Source organism: Pezoporus flaviventris, unplaced genomic scaffold (genome assembly GCF_033815535.1).
Source record: "Pezoporus flaviventris isolate CSIRO_AGI_PZ_B2104156 unplaced genomic scaffold, CSIRO_AGI_Pfla_v1 ptg000006l, whole genome shotgun sequence".
NCBI lineage: Eukaryota > Metazoa > Chordata > Aves > Psittaciformes > Psittacidae > Pezoporus > Pezoporus flaviventris.
The window spans coordinates 10,920,369-10,935,548 of NW_026892554.1; the positions used below are offsets into that span (position 1 = coordinate 10,920,369).

At 37.4% G+C, this 15,180-nt stretch overlaps 1 protein-coding gene across 6 annotated transcripts in view; it reads right to left on the reverse strand.

Moving 5' to 3' along the window:
* Positions 1-2,766: 2,766 nt before the first annotated feature.
* Positions 2,767-15,180, reverse strand: part of SPPL2A (signal peptide peptidase like 2A) — a 28,212-nt gene continuing 15,798 nt past the window's right edge. For 2 of the 6 annotated variants that reach the window (XM_061446879.1, XM_061446876.1), the window contains exons 10-17: positions 15,003-15,077; positions 14,236-14,292; positions 14,028-14,081; positions 13,506-13,605; positions 12,594-12,671; positions 12,096-12,256; positions 9,992-10,025; positions 2,767-5,443 (exon numbers count right to left, since the gene is read on the reverse strand). In XM_061446879.1, the coding sequence (XP_061302863.1) occupies positions 5,412-5,443; positions 9,992-10,025; positions 12,096-12,256; positions 12,594-12,671; positions 13,506-13,605; positions 14,028-14,081; positions 14,236-14,292; positions 15,003-15,077 (591 nt within the window). In that variant the 3' untranslated portion in view covers positions 2,767-5,411. The remainder of the gene's footprint in view (positions 5,444-9,991; positions 10,026-12,095; positions 12,257-12,593; positions 12,672-13,505; positions 13,606-14,027; positions 14,082-14,235; positions 14,293-15,002; positions 15,078-15,180) is intronic. The other 4 variants (XM_061446878.1, XM_061446875.1, XM_061446880.1 and 1 more) reach the window with 3 other exon arrangements.

Here is a 15,180-nt window from a genome sequence, read left to right on the forward strand (position 1 = left end):
CCCCAAACAGTGGCAGCCAGAGGTGCTGCTTCTCCATGCAGCCAGGCAGCAGCAGGCAGCAATGCCAGCATAGCGTGACAGTCTAAACAAACTGCTTTTCAAGAACAGGGCAGAAGGTCAAATGAACTGCTTCCTGACTTTTATAAACTGGAGACAAGTTCACAGGTATTCTTACACAGCTGTTTCTTGAAATTTCTTTTAAATCCAGGGATAGGTATCTCATAATGAAAACGGTAAAACTGTAGGTGAGCATATACAGGACTAGTCTTAATTGTCTAACTGAATTCTTATTTGACAGAGACCCTGACAAAAGTATCACTTGGTCCTGCAGAAGTGTGCTGTTCCATTTCTTAGAGAGAAAGGCACCAGTGGGCGTGCATTTGCTCTTTTTCCATTGTTACTGTAATGTAAATTTACTTTTTAAATATTTCTGAACCAGCTACTAGAGAGATACTCACCTACTAGAGGAATAGCTGCTAGTTTCCTGCAGTCTGCCTTAAATCCTCAAAGATGGATCAATTTCCCACCATAGTTTGTTTACCTTTTGAAAGACACATTAAAAGGACCTAAATTTTCTTGCAGCTTTGATACAGACACATCACAACAAAGCTTGACATTAAAGTAACCGAGTCATTGTTGCACTTTTAAAGGTACCAATACCTGTTTTATTTCCTGGTATTCCCAAGCATATACAATACAGAAGTTGATATATTCTCATGGTCTTTCTGCAAAACACAAGGAGAGCCAGCACACGTGCACTGGTAAAACTGTAAAAATCTTCTTTTCTTTTGTTTTCCAAATCTAAGCCAGGTTATTACACGAACACTAATGCAACCCAGAAAGTCACTGAGACTATAACACAGATAAGGATGTGCAGAAGATAAACTATTGGTTTAAGTTACTGGTGGATTGAGCTGGTGTGTATGACTGCTGCATTTTTAAGAGAGTCCAAATGATTAAACCACCTCATAAACACCCATATTCATGCTGGAACAGAGGAACTTATTATTGTGCAAAACAAAGTAATGTGGAAAGACACTTAAAAACGTGCTGGTATTGCCCAAAATAGAAAACAGGAGGAAAGAAAGGAGCTGAGTGAAAAAAACAGACATCAGAATACCTGAGCACACTCTTAAAAAGCTGAAAGGGAGCTCTTTGATCTAAACACTTTCTAGGTTAAAAGGCCTTTGAGCAGCAAGCAAAATCCCTATTCTCAGCTATTTAATGCCTTCTGTGTTCAGGGAAACAGGATCTTGCACATTCTTTATAAATAAGAGAAATTCCAGAGATACCTGAGCCTCCATCATCAGCCTCTCTGAAGAACACAGAACCTTGATCACTCAGTTCTGACAAAAAGGGTGACAATCTGAGTTGCTCTCCTCCTTTCCTTGGAAATTAGAAAGATAAAACACCCAGTAAAATGTGCATATGGATTACATGAAAATAAAATAGTGCTTTAGCTTCTGGAAGCATTACAAATCCAAAGACAACTTTTAAGTATGCTTAAATCTAATAATTTAGTAAAAGTAAATAATTCCATATTGGGTGTGTGTGAACCAAACCCATACTGTCATGATAAAATGAGATTTTCTATGAAAACAAGAAAAAATAAATTGCACATTATTCAAGCTGGAAAATGAGCAGAAAATACCTTAATAATCAGAGCAGTAGAGCTGCAATGCTCCTCTGTAGATTGCCTAGTCCACCCTCCCTGCCAGGCCTGGGTCCACCTGTATTTTAAATATCTCCAAGGATGGAGACTCCACAACCTCGCTGGGCAACCTGGTCCAGTGTTTGACCACACTCGCAGTGAAAAGCTTTTTCTTGCGTCTAAATGGAATTATATGGTAAAGATGGGACCGATATAAACAGGCAAGGATTTGTTAACTAAAAATGGTAAACCCCTTCCTTAGAAGAAACTGCCTCTCTTCTGCTTGCAGTTTTCAAGCCTCTGAGATTTGCAGTTTTGCTACCATCAAATGTACCAGACTTAACAAGGGAATGCAGGGAGAACAGATGGTGCAGTTCACTGATTGCAGTTGTGTCTGTTCTTTGTAGCTTCTATGATTTTTAAAGAAAATGAAAATGAAAAAAATAAATTCAGAAAGCATTTTGGAGAGTTTTCACCCTCTTAAGTCCTCAGATACTGTGACTCAATGCTACTGGAACCTCCAGTATATGAACAGAAGAGGCATAAAATACTTGAAAACATGTTAAATACACACTATCCCGAGGTTCTAGGGATGTCTCAAGGATCACTAACAAGTGTTTTGTTTCCCCTGCCAACATTTCCAAACCAGCCTGGGTTTCAAGACTTGGAAAAAGCTTGGCTTTTTCTTGCCCCTCATATCTAGGGCTAAGTTAATTCAGTTGAACAATGCTTCTACAGCACTATTTCCTAGGCTGAATGCAAGTAGGCCTGTTACGATGAAGAAGTTTGCCCATGCTAAATGTCTAACTCACTGTTTGTCAGACTTTCACAGAGCCCCACGACTTGAGCTGTGTAACAAGGATGTGCTAAGTTAAACCAGTAAAATTGATGTAGCTCAATTCAGACTTCAGTTCTTCCCCTGACTCTGCAAAAATAAAAAGACAAAATAAAACAATCCACCAAAACCATCAGTTCAGGCAAGATGGATAAAAAAAAACTACGTATTTATGAGTGTGTACCACGAATATTTTGAATTTACTTGGTATTATGAAGTATTAACTTTTGTCATGAACATTCACAGTACGAAAAAGATTAATCAGAACAAATTACTCGACTGGGTTTTTTCCAAGAAACATTTATTAATAACATTCTTAAAGTGATAACTTAAAGAGTCATAAGGGAGGGGGCTGTTGTCAGTAAACATACAATGAAAAGGTAGTAAGATTTTTATGTGTATGACTAAAAAGGCCTTTAACATAGTGTTTAGCCCAACCAAATTTAATATTAAAAACATTCAAAACTGCTAAAAGTGTTGCAATCAGTTCTATTGAACTTATAAAACCCTCATTTCAGTAGTCAATACTAACCTATTATTCATATAAAATTTTAAACTCCATTCTTAATTTTTGTAAACAAAGCACCTAAGCATTTGAAAGAAAAAAGTTAGTTTACACCCCATTAAACTGCAGCACATGTGTGTGAAACCTCAGGCATGATCAGGCATGGAACACAATTAGGCACAGAACAAGACAGTTTCCACAGCCAGCTGCTGATGCTGCCTTATGTTGCCAAACATCTTTATTTGTATTAATTCCGTTATCATTTATGGCTGAAATTGTAGCAAATCCTCAATTCAGGTTATTTCAAAGAGAAAAAGGAGTCATATTACATAGATTGTGAAGCTTCTGAGAGCTTTGAATAGTGCATGACTTTGAATGAGTTATGACTTATCTCTTTCAGGAATTTTCAGAAACTTCTTCATAACTATTTAACTTTGGCAGATACTGGGCCTGACAAAGAGCATGACAACACATCAGAAGACAAGTTTTCAGTCTGCTATTGGAACACTGAGATATGCTGTAATTTATTAAGTGCCAGTGAAAAAAAATTGAAGATGGTGCACAAGATCATTGTATTCTGAGGCTGTCAGCTCAAGCTTAGGTCAAGAAAGTCAAGAGGGGCAATTAACATAGGAAAACTGTAAGTAATTTCTGTTTTCTTAGGGAAGCTGCAAACAAGGTGGTTATCTTACCCGTATCAACTGGCACCATGGTCAATCTGTGTGAATGGCAACAACTGACAGGCTGGAAGACTGTCTGCTCCTGACTCTCAGGAACAGAAGTTTGATATAAATTACGTAAAGCAGAGAATTTGCAGTAAGCCTCTGTTAACTGCCAACACAGATTTACAACTGTCTTCATTAGCATACTTCCAAAGTGCATCTAGCTACACTAGATTTAACCTGGGTAAGTTTTCCGGAGCTGACATGCCCCAAATGAACTATAAATGTTTGGAGGTGACCTTCAGACAAGCAGGAAATTTTGCACTGACACTGCCCAGCATGTGCTTATTCGGTTGTTTTCTCCAGGTTCTTGAACTTGTACTGACTATAGGAATGACATTCATTAAAGAATAGAAAGAACGTTTTAAGGACTACCTGACATTAGCACTAAGTGAACTTGGCTGTCTCCTGTTGTTGCATTCTCCAATTTTCTTTGGTGTAAAGTGTTAGCATTAGAGCTACACAAATTTTCTACACCTAAACCCCCTCAATTTGCAGTTTCCTGAAAAAAAGAAAAAGTGTCAAACAAATTCAAAACTCTTCTAAATGCAAACTAATGATTTAAACTATTTCTCCTTTTCCAAGTCTTTAAAAGCTAAACCAAATGAAGATTAAAGAAGTTATACACATGCACTGGCCTTAACTAATACAGGCACTACTAGCACTATTCAAACCTGTTGTTTTGTCTATCAATTGCAAAGACTTTTCAAAAACAGTTTAAAAAAAAACAGTGTAGAATCAAAAGCTAAAAAAACCTGTCATGTCTTCCCCCATCCCTTGGAACTGATCCACAGCCAAATGAAGACCACAAATATAGACCTAGTTTGAATGGGTAGGAGAACCAGGCCAGAGTTAACATTACACCCCACCCACCCAAATAGCACTTCTTGAGCAAAACCCCTGTTGCCTTTCACACCATTTTGTGTGTCAACTATTCCAGAAGCTGCACCTAAGTTTCCAGGACCACGGTGTAAGTACCTCCCCCTTTAATTTTTTTTTTTTAAATGTTCATAATCTGAAGACTTGCATCAGAGCTTAAAAATTTTCACAATTAAGGCATAAGCCAGTGATACCAGGGGGCACGGAGGTGGGGAAGAGCTCAACCCCAAGCTAAATTTGCCCTGTTATCTATTTTATGGCTTATGAAGTACACAGACTAACATTCACGCTGTTTATTCAATTACTTGTAGTAATGGAACGACAGTCTCATTCTATAGTTGCTATAGTTTACTATTGATCTTTGTATTCAAAATCTGGAAAGAAATCCTATTAAGGGTACTGTGATTTATTTATTTTTAAATGAAACTTGACTAGTCTTAATCAAAATTAAGAAAAAATTTCATTCAAACTGATATGGGTAAGCAACTTTTACAAAAATATACTGTATAGAAACACATTTGGAAAATTGCATAGAAAATATCCTTTTATTTAAATCAAAATAAGGCACGGTTTTACTAGCTATGGTCTGGCTGTAAAAATGCAAGTCTATTTTGATTACTTTTATGTTATTAACAATATTTTCCATAAAAATATAGGTATGGGAATAAAAACCCTTTTATACAGAGTGGGAAACACTCTATTGTAAAACTTCACCAAATTTGCTGTCATTAATTTGTACAAAATTTGAATACTATTTTAAATCAGGATCCTACATGTTATTGTCCTCCAGGCTGTTCACTGGCTGGTGCTGTGCTTTCTTCATTTCCCGTATAATCCAGGTGTTCCATCATCTAAGTGTAAAAAGAAAAAAGATAGGTACCTTTATAAAGAACCAGAGGTTTTCCCATCAGTCCCAAGTATTTGTTAGCTAAGAGAAATATAATTAAACATGTGTTAGAGAACATTTTAGCAGCATACAGGTAAGAAGTCCTCTGTAGATCAGAAAGTATTCAAGCCAAATAATCAAAGCTCTTTTAGCTAATGCTTTCTACTGCAAAAGCATTCTCCAACCAAGGATCCAAGTTCTCTACAAGAAATTAACCTTGTAAGTCAAAACTGTCTCACTAAAGAGAACAAATTAAAAAAATGATTGGGGTAAACCAGATTTTTCAAAGACATGGTTTGCAGAACTGCAAACAGACCCAGGATCCTACCTAAGATGTACAGGTAGCAAACAATAGCTTGCATAGAAAAGATGAGCCTTCTCTTTTCATAACTGTAAAAGCTAGCCATATTACAGCTAGTAGAAACCTACTTGATTTGCAACATTTCTTTGTACATTTTCCTTTATTTTAAAAAGTACAAAAGAAATGGAATTGAAAAGTCCTGCAACAGGGGAGAATCTGAACCAGATCATTATACTTTCCAATTCCTGTAGCTGATTAGGTCACCTGAATAACACAAGACAATATTGTACTTTTCCTGACTAAAAAGCAGCCCGTTTCCCTACCAACTGCTGTATTGCTAGAGCACAACGAAGACTCTAGTTTCCTCCCTGGGACAAGGCACTGAATAAATTACATTGGTAATATACACATTAGTTAGTGTGACAAACTGAGACCCATCAGTTTGAGGGCTTCAGAACTAAGCATAAGCAACAAGAGGCCAAGGACTGGACAGTTTTGATAGCTGACAACCAGAGACAGAAGATACAGAAGTAGTAAAACTGATGTTGACAACCAGAACAAGTCAATGAGCTCATATATGCAGCATGGCAGGATTATTAGGACAAGGGCATAATAATTTCAGCATCAAAAAGTAGAAAACCCCACAGATGTTCTTCCATAGTTGCACGTTCTGCCTAGTAGTAAAAAGGTTCCCTGTAAAAGGAGTAAAAGGTCTTTCTGTAAAACAACTGTTCACTGCATGGGTTCTAAGCTGGGCAGATTTCCATGCTTGCTTTCTTGTCTTACGAGAACACAGTTTGCCAGACTCCTGGCACTGTCACATTATATGCACTTTAGTGTGTATATAATTCCATATATAGAGAGCAAAAAGAGTAATTTCTTTAACTTTTTTCCTCTAGTTGTGACCCACCTCTGTGCCATACCCACTTCTATGCCAACAGAAATGTTTCACTGCAAGGTGTACAAACACACCTTATTAAAAGCAGGTTTGTTTAAACAAGCTGTTTCCTGGTCCAGACATGCCAACATGCCATGCAGTAAGTTGAGATGACAGTTTCAAGGCAGAAGCAAGTCACTAGCACTTGGGTAAGCCTTAGGAGAGCCTACTGGCCACAATATCAATCTAGCTAAACCCAGAAAAGGTTTTTCATATCCCTCTTTTCACATGTCAGAACTAAGACAATAAGAATTAAGGCAAGCACTAGTATTGCCAATACACCTAACCACTACGATACAGCAACAGCACACACTCAGTCCAGCTGCAAATACCAAGCTCTTGTGCCAATGACAACCTTGTATTCACTTCAGTATATCTAGAACTTTAACCCTGCACTGTGACCAAAATCCCACATCAAAAATCACCCAAAGCAAACCACTCCCTACAATTACAGAAGTCAAACCCTCATTTTGAATGAGGATTGAAGTATTTGTTTCCAGGAAAACACAACAAACCATCGCATGGCACCACATTACATCAAGTATTGTCATGTTATCTTGCTTCCTTCTAGGGAGGTTCATCTAACAACTGGCAGAGGAGGTAGTTCTGGTAAGCATTTTTGCAAAATGTTTCCCTATTAAATTGACAAGATGCTTCCAGAAGAAGAGCTAACACTATTTGCAACAATTCAGCATGTCCCAAAGTCAAAGAGTCTTCTCTTAATCCTACAACAAGTAGCACAAAATGTACTTACGCTGGAGGTACCACCTCTAGTTAAATCTTTAAGTCTCTGCTTAATACAGCAGATTTTTAAGTTGACTTTAAAACCAAAAATACCAAAGGGTGTTTGTTTGGGTTTTTTTTTGATACACATAAACATTACAAGGCTAAAAAAAAAAAAAAAAAAAAAAAGGCCATCCCATCTCATTTCTAATCTCCCCACCATATAGAAGAAGGATAACCAACAACTTGAAGGCAGGGAGGATAAACAGATGTCTTTCTGAAAGTGTATCTCTGTTGTAGGTTTCTGGGACAACCCCATCCTCAAAGCCCCAGAAGCTGCAGGACTCTATGACAAGCAGCAAGATGAATGCACCATGCTAAAATGATGGACAAAGTTATTCCAAGCCTCAAAAGAGCCAGAGCAATCAGACCATACATTGTGGAGAGCTGATGAAGATACAGAAGCTTTTTCTTTCACATCCGAATTCCTGACAGTTTTTAAGGGGAGAAGGGATGTGGTGTGTCAAGATGGGTTAAACATAAATGTCTTTTACAAAGATTTAGATAGCTTTACAAAGCTATCTCCTAACACGGTGAACTACCAAAAGCAAACAACCAACCAACCCACAAACAAATCCCTGCCAAACCACACACAGAGTTAAACTAGAAATGGCAATACATGCTCCTACCTGTAGAAGAGTACACAGTACTTCTGCACACACTTGCCTGCAAGATGCACTCTGATGTTGAATTCACATAATTCTTAACAACCTATAGCTATGATTAATTCGCAAGTGTCTAAAAACTTGATTTAAAATGACAGTACTAACAGCAAGTGCATGCTGTGTAACATGCCAATGACAAATCTGTTGATTTATTACTTCAAAGAGAGATAAGAAAGTTTGCTGAACACTTCAAATTGACAGACTCTGAAAGTTGCTGGACTATTCTACCTACAAGACTTCAAAGTTGCATTAGTCCACTAGACTTTTCATGGTGTTACTAAAATGATTTCATAGACTGTACTGATACAAAAACCAAACAGTATTTCTAAAATAAATAACTGGGAAGTAAGTATCAAATAAGTTTATCATGCAGGCATAAATGAGAAGTATAAGCAATCCAAAAAAACCCATAAAAAAACCTTTATTGTACACTTTTGGGCAGCAGCATTTCCTACATTTGGTGGGAAGAAAGTAGGTACATTACTCTCCCCAGAAAGCTGGAGGAGTAGTGAAGCACTATTTACTGTGCTTCAGTAAACAGTCAAAATGTTTTTTCTGTGCAACAACTCATTACAGCTCAAGTCTACTCCATAATAAAGCCACATGTGGCATAACTACAATTCAAGACTGCATTATTATGCAGCAACAGAAATGCTCCCAGCTAAGAATTATGGGACCTCAGAGCTATCTTAGGGAGTCAAGTATTTCCCATGTGTATAAAGCTGAAACTGAAAAACTGGTTTTAACAATCCTATCCAAGAACTTGACTGCACACAGCAGGACAGAAGAATCTGATGTTATAAAAATATGGTTGGGCCATCTGAGTTTAATTTGCACTCAACCTCTTCTACTTCCTAATCCCTTCTTGGGTTTGTATCTAATTCATTTATTATTAAGGCTTTTTAATGAGACTTAAATTGTTAAAATACTCTTTATTAGAAGAAAGAAGGTAATGAGAAAAGTACTTTTTAGTTCAGAATTTACGACAGGCAGAGTTCACCATCTCAAACTGTCTTCAGTGTAATGGGCAGACAAGCTATGCTTTATAAGCAGATGGATAACTAGACTGCCAACTACAATTCAAGATTAGATTTAAAAAACAAAATTCTGCAAGAATATGACATTTGAAAGCTTGCATTGCTCTCTCCATACTGTGTTTGGGACAGTGGACAGTTGAATATCACCAGTGTTAGCCGTCATGATCTATAGCTTAAGGTTAAACCTCTCACGGCAGTGTAGAAGCTGTGCAGAAGGACCACAGAAGCTGGTCTGAATCCTTGCTCTCTATCCCACTGCAAACACTACAGACAGCACAGGACAAGTGTACTTGTTGAGTAGTAAGATGACAGAGGGACTGTAGACATGACACTAAAGACAATTCATAATGCTGAACATTATAACAGAGGACAACACAGCTGTGATGATCACAAAGCAGGTTTTCATGTCAATGCAGTGGCACATAAAAATCAGGTACTTCCATATAGGCAGAGGAACTAAATCCAATTCTACGTATTCGAAGATACTCCTAGGGATTTGGGAAATTATACAGTAGAGAGGAATACAAAGCCTGCCTTCAGGGTTAGGAATCGTGGTTCCATTGGTCCTTAAGTTTTCCTATATTCCTTTCAAGAAAGAAAGAAAAACCCCCAACCCAAACACCTAAGCACAAAACATGATTTATAGCTCATCTTCATTGCTACCCTTTTCCATTAATTACTCAGAAAAAAATTTAAAAGACAGACTCAAAGGAAAAGATGAAGCAGAGGGGAAAAAAAGAAACCATAAGATGATTAATAAAGTTTCATTAAAAGAAGGCTATAATCACACCTTGTAGCAAAGGCGTCCTGGAGGAGTCCGATACCTAAATAAAATTCATTCCATTATTAAAATCATACACAACAAAAATCAGAAAATCCCAAAACTCAGAAAAGCTAACTAATGGTCTATAAACAAACAGCAGTATTCATGAAGTTTAGTCACCTAATACACCATACATGCTCTTGTACCCCTATTCTTAGGGCGCTTTGCTCTAAGAAGTCTGCAAGGTTGCTCTGTTTCCATAAGGACAAAGCAAACCTTTATTGAAGTCTGGCCACCCTTATCAATGGGGTAGCTCTGCTCCAGTCCACAAGACCCTTGTAGCAAAAAAATACAGTCCCCTTTCTGTATTCTTTCTCCTCAGAATGAGCAATGAAAGCTGGAGATTTCAACCCTGGGGCTGTGTGCACGGTTGGTTTGGGGATAGTTTTTTTGCATGTTTTCGTGTAAGTTCGGTAAGAACAGTTCAAAATTCATCTTCATGTGAGGAGAAAGATCAACACTGCAGCATTTTGAGAGTGCAACTTGAATAACACCCTCTGGAAAAAAATAATGTAGAAAATCTTCTTCAGAATGTTACGGAAAAATAGGAGTCAGTAAAGTTACACAGAGGTGTTCAACTACAGACAAGTCTAACTCAGGGGTTGTAGAGTGGGGGCTCTCTCTGGCACATTTTAAGATGTGCCAGAAATGAAGCCATCTGACCTCAAACAAGCTGAAGTTCAGATTAGTTTTAATCCTTAAAGAAACCAGTTGAAAGGACATGGAAATAACTACTATGGCAACATAATTCTTCCAAGTATGAGTTTTCCTATGAGAAGTGCAAGAAATTTTTCTCCCTAAAGGGTGCTGCCAAATCTGCTCAGGCCAATCTTACTTGGAACTCAACTGAGAAAAATAAATTGCAAAGCTTTCTTCCATCCCCCAACAGGCCCAGAGTTACTGGGCTTCCTATATGTGACACTGTTTTAGAACAGCAGTCACCAAAGGCATGGCAAGTCAAATTCATTCTGACCTACAGAGAAACATTCCTGTTTGCTGGATCTAAAAAAGGAAGAGAGTTGGTTCTGCAGACAAAGACAAGCTATGTAGTTAAAGCTGAAGGCCTCCTTAGTAATTCTATACCTAGCCAACCTCCTGCTGAAGCAGGTGTAGAGTACTAGTCAGATCAACAAAAGGTAGTTTTGATAATACTGTAATACTGATAATACTATAGAAGCTGCATGCCTGCAGTTCGACAAGAATTATCACCACCTTGACTTAAACCTTGCAATACCAAATTTGAAAAGGCAGGAGCCAACCCACCTCCCTTGGCAACAGACTATCCATTCTCTGAGCTGAGTTCCACACAGCCTAGATACAGGTGATTGTTTCTGAATTCAAACAATATTGGACTTCAGGTCTCAAGCAAGGTCTAGAGTAACCTCAAGACTGGTCTGTCTTGTGATGCATGCCAGCTCACAAGAGTTACTGGCACACTGTGTTACCACAGCAAGTCAAATCAGGGGGAACATGCACATGTCAACAGGGAGAGGCAGATAGCTGGTGGGATTCAAGGACTGCAGTTCCTGGGTAACGTCAGAGATAATCAAAGGGGTAATGCAGAATACCCACGGCAGTGTGCACACCACTGTGACAGAAAACAGTTTTATAACCACCCAGCTATTTTGTTGCTGAATGCTTCATATAATCCTGATTATGCCAGAAAGTTTCTAAAATTGTAGTTGATCACCAGCTTAACTGTTTCTTAAGAGAGGACTAGTGCAGATTGGAATCTGCATGCTTAGTTCAGTGACTCATGTTATACCACATCAAGATGATAGTCGAGGAATGTTAAAACATGAAAAAAAAACACCCAAAAACATTCCAAAGAAAATAAAATAGGACAAATTACTTTTTTTATGAGTAGTGAACCAGCTATTTATCTCCCTCAAGCTTTGTTCTGCTTTGTCAACTACTAGACTAAGATTTTCTAAGCATAACAACTATTTTTCCTTATTAGTTCCGGAAGATAACATGAAGACTAGCAAAAAATAGATTACTTTGCAATACATTATGAAGTACTTCTAGAAGCCTACACTCAAAAGAATTAACTACAACATATTCAGCCTACCTGGTAACTGCTTCCTTTCCAGAACTTCTTCATCTCTTTGCGCCTCCAAGCAACAAATGAGCTAGTGAGGAGTGTACATGGGACAAGATAGAGAAGGGCCGGTTGTCCCATCTTCATTAATGCCAAAACAATGAAGGTCAGCACCATACCAATGGCATAAGCTATAAAAAGATATTTATACGCACACTATCAAGAACAGGAGATTTTTTTAAAAGTAAGCTAGATTTATTATTTAAGTAACATCTTCATTAATATAATTGAAAAAAAAAAAAAGGTGGACAATAGGTTGCTCTGTATTTGCAAGCTTTCTCTAACCAACTGACTACCATAAAGAATGCTCACCTTAAATATGGGCAGGCACATTAAAGATATCATAAAAAGATTCTTGACAACACTGAACCTTTACCTGAAGAAACCTATCTGGTTATGCCATTTATGGGGGAAAAAAAAAAAAAGGCTAGTATGAAGATTCAAGATTGCTGAAATATCACAAGTTACCTATTGTACAGGAAACGTAGTATACAGAAGATGAACTTGTCTGAACATCAAATCTGCGACAGTAGGCAACCAGAAGCCCTTGAAGGGAAAAACAAAACAAAAGATTAATGACGTATTTAGCCATGATTTTTTTTTTCTCCCCAGTCTTCCTCTAGATCAAAGCAGCACAAAAAGAATTTATGTTAAGACACCCCATTACTGTATGTTATCTTCTTCCCATTTATTTCTGGAAAGCCAAGAACCAGTTTAAGAAATTCTACAGCAAGTCTTGAAAATCAAAACCACAATCAGCCAAGTGAGCTTGGTATTAAAAGGTTTTGGTTTTTTTTTTTTTTAGCAAGCTAAATACACTGTGCTATTTTCACTTTGTTAATACAGAAGGGTAACAACTTAGTTCTAACACTTCAACAGGATTTTAATGCTCGCTTTTTACAATCAGCAATTTTGCCTGCACACTGTTCACATGGTGGTGCTTTGTGCCTGACTTCATTTGCTCAAGACTCCAACTATGGCAAAACTCAGCTCTGCTGACAAAGATGGAAAAATTTGATAATATATTTTCCGTTACCTCACCTCCAATTAGGTAGTCTAGGATACAAAAATAGTATGAAGTCACAGAAAAGTTGCTTTCTGTGAGATTTCAGTGAGATTTAATTAATACTGACAACTGCATTTATCTGTGGGACTTGTATTTACACAACAGAGTGTGAAAGAAAAGCAAACCCCCTTCACCATGTAAGTGTTCTGTAACATACTAAGCTGTCTTATATTGTGGCTTTTGCTGTATTCTGCATAACAGATCAAGCCAAACTGCTGCATCTGATTTAGCTGTTGAGTAAACTGAAATGTCAGTTGACAATCAAACCCTAAATATTTAATCGTAATTTATAATTGCCAAAAACACTTGCTCACCTGGTACAATAATGTCTCCAAAACCCAGCAATGAAAATGGCATGTCACACAGTGTTGATGCAGAGTATCCAAGTCTAGGCACTCTAATAACCACAGGTAACTGTAAAACAGTATTTCAGAAGCCCACATAAATCTAATCTAAAGCATCCTGGTGTTTGGGAGCTTTTTTTGATTGTTTGCTTAAATTAATAAACAGTTTAAATATAATCGATTTATTGTTAATGCAGAACTTCAAAATAGGTAGAACCTGAAGTAAAACCAGAAACCAACATAGAGAGCAGGTAAATCTTAAGGCAGCAGGTAAGCTGGAAATTCAGATTTACAGATAATATGCGCACACACAAATAAAACTAAAGCATCAAACCATATAATTGGAATTACAAATCTGGATTATTACCCTAGCTAAAGAATCAACGATATCCAGGCCCTGAAGAGAAATTTGGACAGTCAGGTTTTCCCCAAAAGAATAGTCTTTTCAGAGGGAATAATTTAAAAATCCAATATCTGAAATACAATCCTTACTTTCTCATGGGGAGCTGAGCGTTCAGTAGGGACTTCCACCAAGTTTCCATCATTCTAGGATCAAACCCAAGTCAACAGGTATTTAATACTTAAAAGAAAATAGCAGAAGCTGGCTATATTTTGTGAGAAAGTTATGCTGAAAAGCACATTAGAATTAGCTATGCAGTGTCAGTATTTTTGTTGCACATACTAAAACAACTGTTCATACCTTTTCACTGTTTCCAAAAGGCCCAGCTGCAACTTCAACCATTATACTTGCCCCATTCTGAAATTAAGGTTATTTTTCAAAAGTTAGTGGCTTAATATACCAAAATATTCATACTACATTAAAAAAAAAAACAAAACTTTTTTAAAATTCATTTTAGAATCCAGGACTGGAAAAATCCTGAACATCCAAAGGAATGTACTAGTATTGAACAGTATCATGCAGTACAGTTTTGCACTGCAAACACATATTCCAGCCTAAAATAACTGTTCAGAAAAAAACCCACAAACAAATCACAAGATGTAGCTGGAAGTTAAGATTAATAAAGTGTCAGTTTTTTCTGCCATGAGCTTTCTGCCCCAAAATAAAAGGTACACTTGCTACAGTTCACACTACGTTGCAAAGGAGCACTACAGAGAGTACTACAGCATGTTTCAATATATGGGTGTTGAAAGCAAAAGCAGGAAGAAAACTGTAGGACAGTAATTTCTCATCATTATACTGTCACACAATTGGGGACAGCTTGTTTTTGGCCATGTAATTGCTGAAAACGTAAGTAATTTAACAGAATTTATGGCACGTACGCAAGCATTATGCTCAACAGCCCATAGAAGATGAAAGTTTAGGCCACTGCTGCCTCAAATGAAGAAAAGGAAGTCAGCATTCCTGCACTGAGAATACTGAAAATACCAACCTGTTCAACAAAAATACTGCCCCAGTGAGTAGATAACATTTTTTGTTTTATTTTAAAGATAAATTCACAGACATACCTTTGTGATAAATGGTGTTATGAAGACAAAAAACACATCATATAGAAGGAGAAGGCCCAGAAGTATCACACAGGACTGGAAAAAAAACAAAGTAGAAAATATTCCCATAGGTTTTCAAGGACTGCACAGCTAGATTCTGGTACCACTGCACTATGTTAAAAAAAAAAAAAAAAAGGAA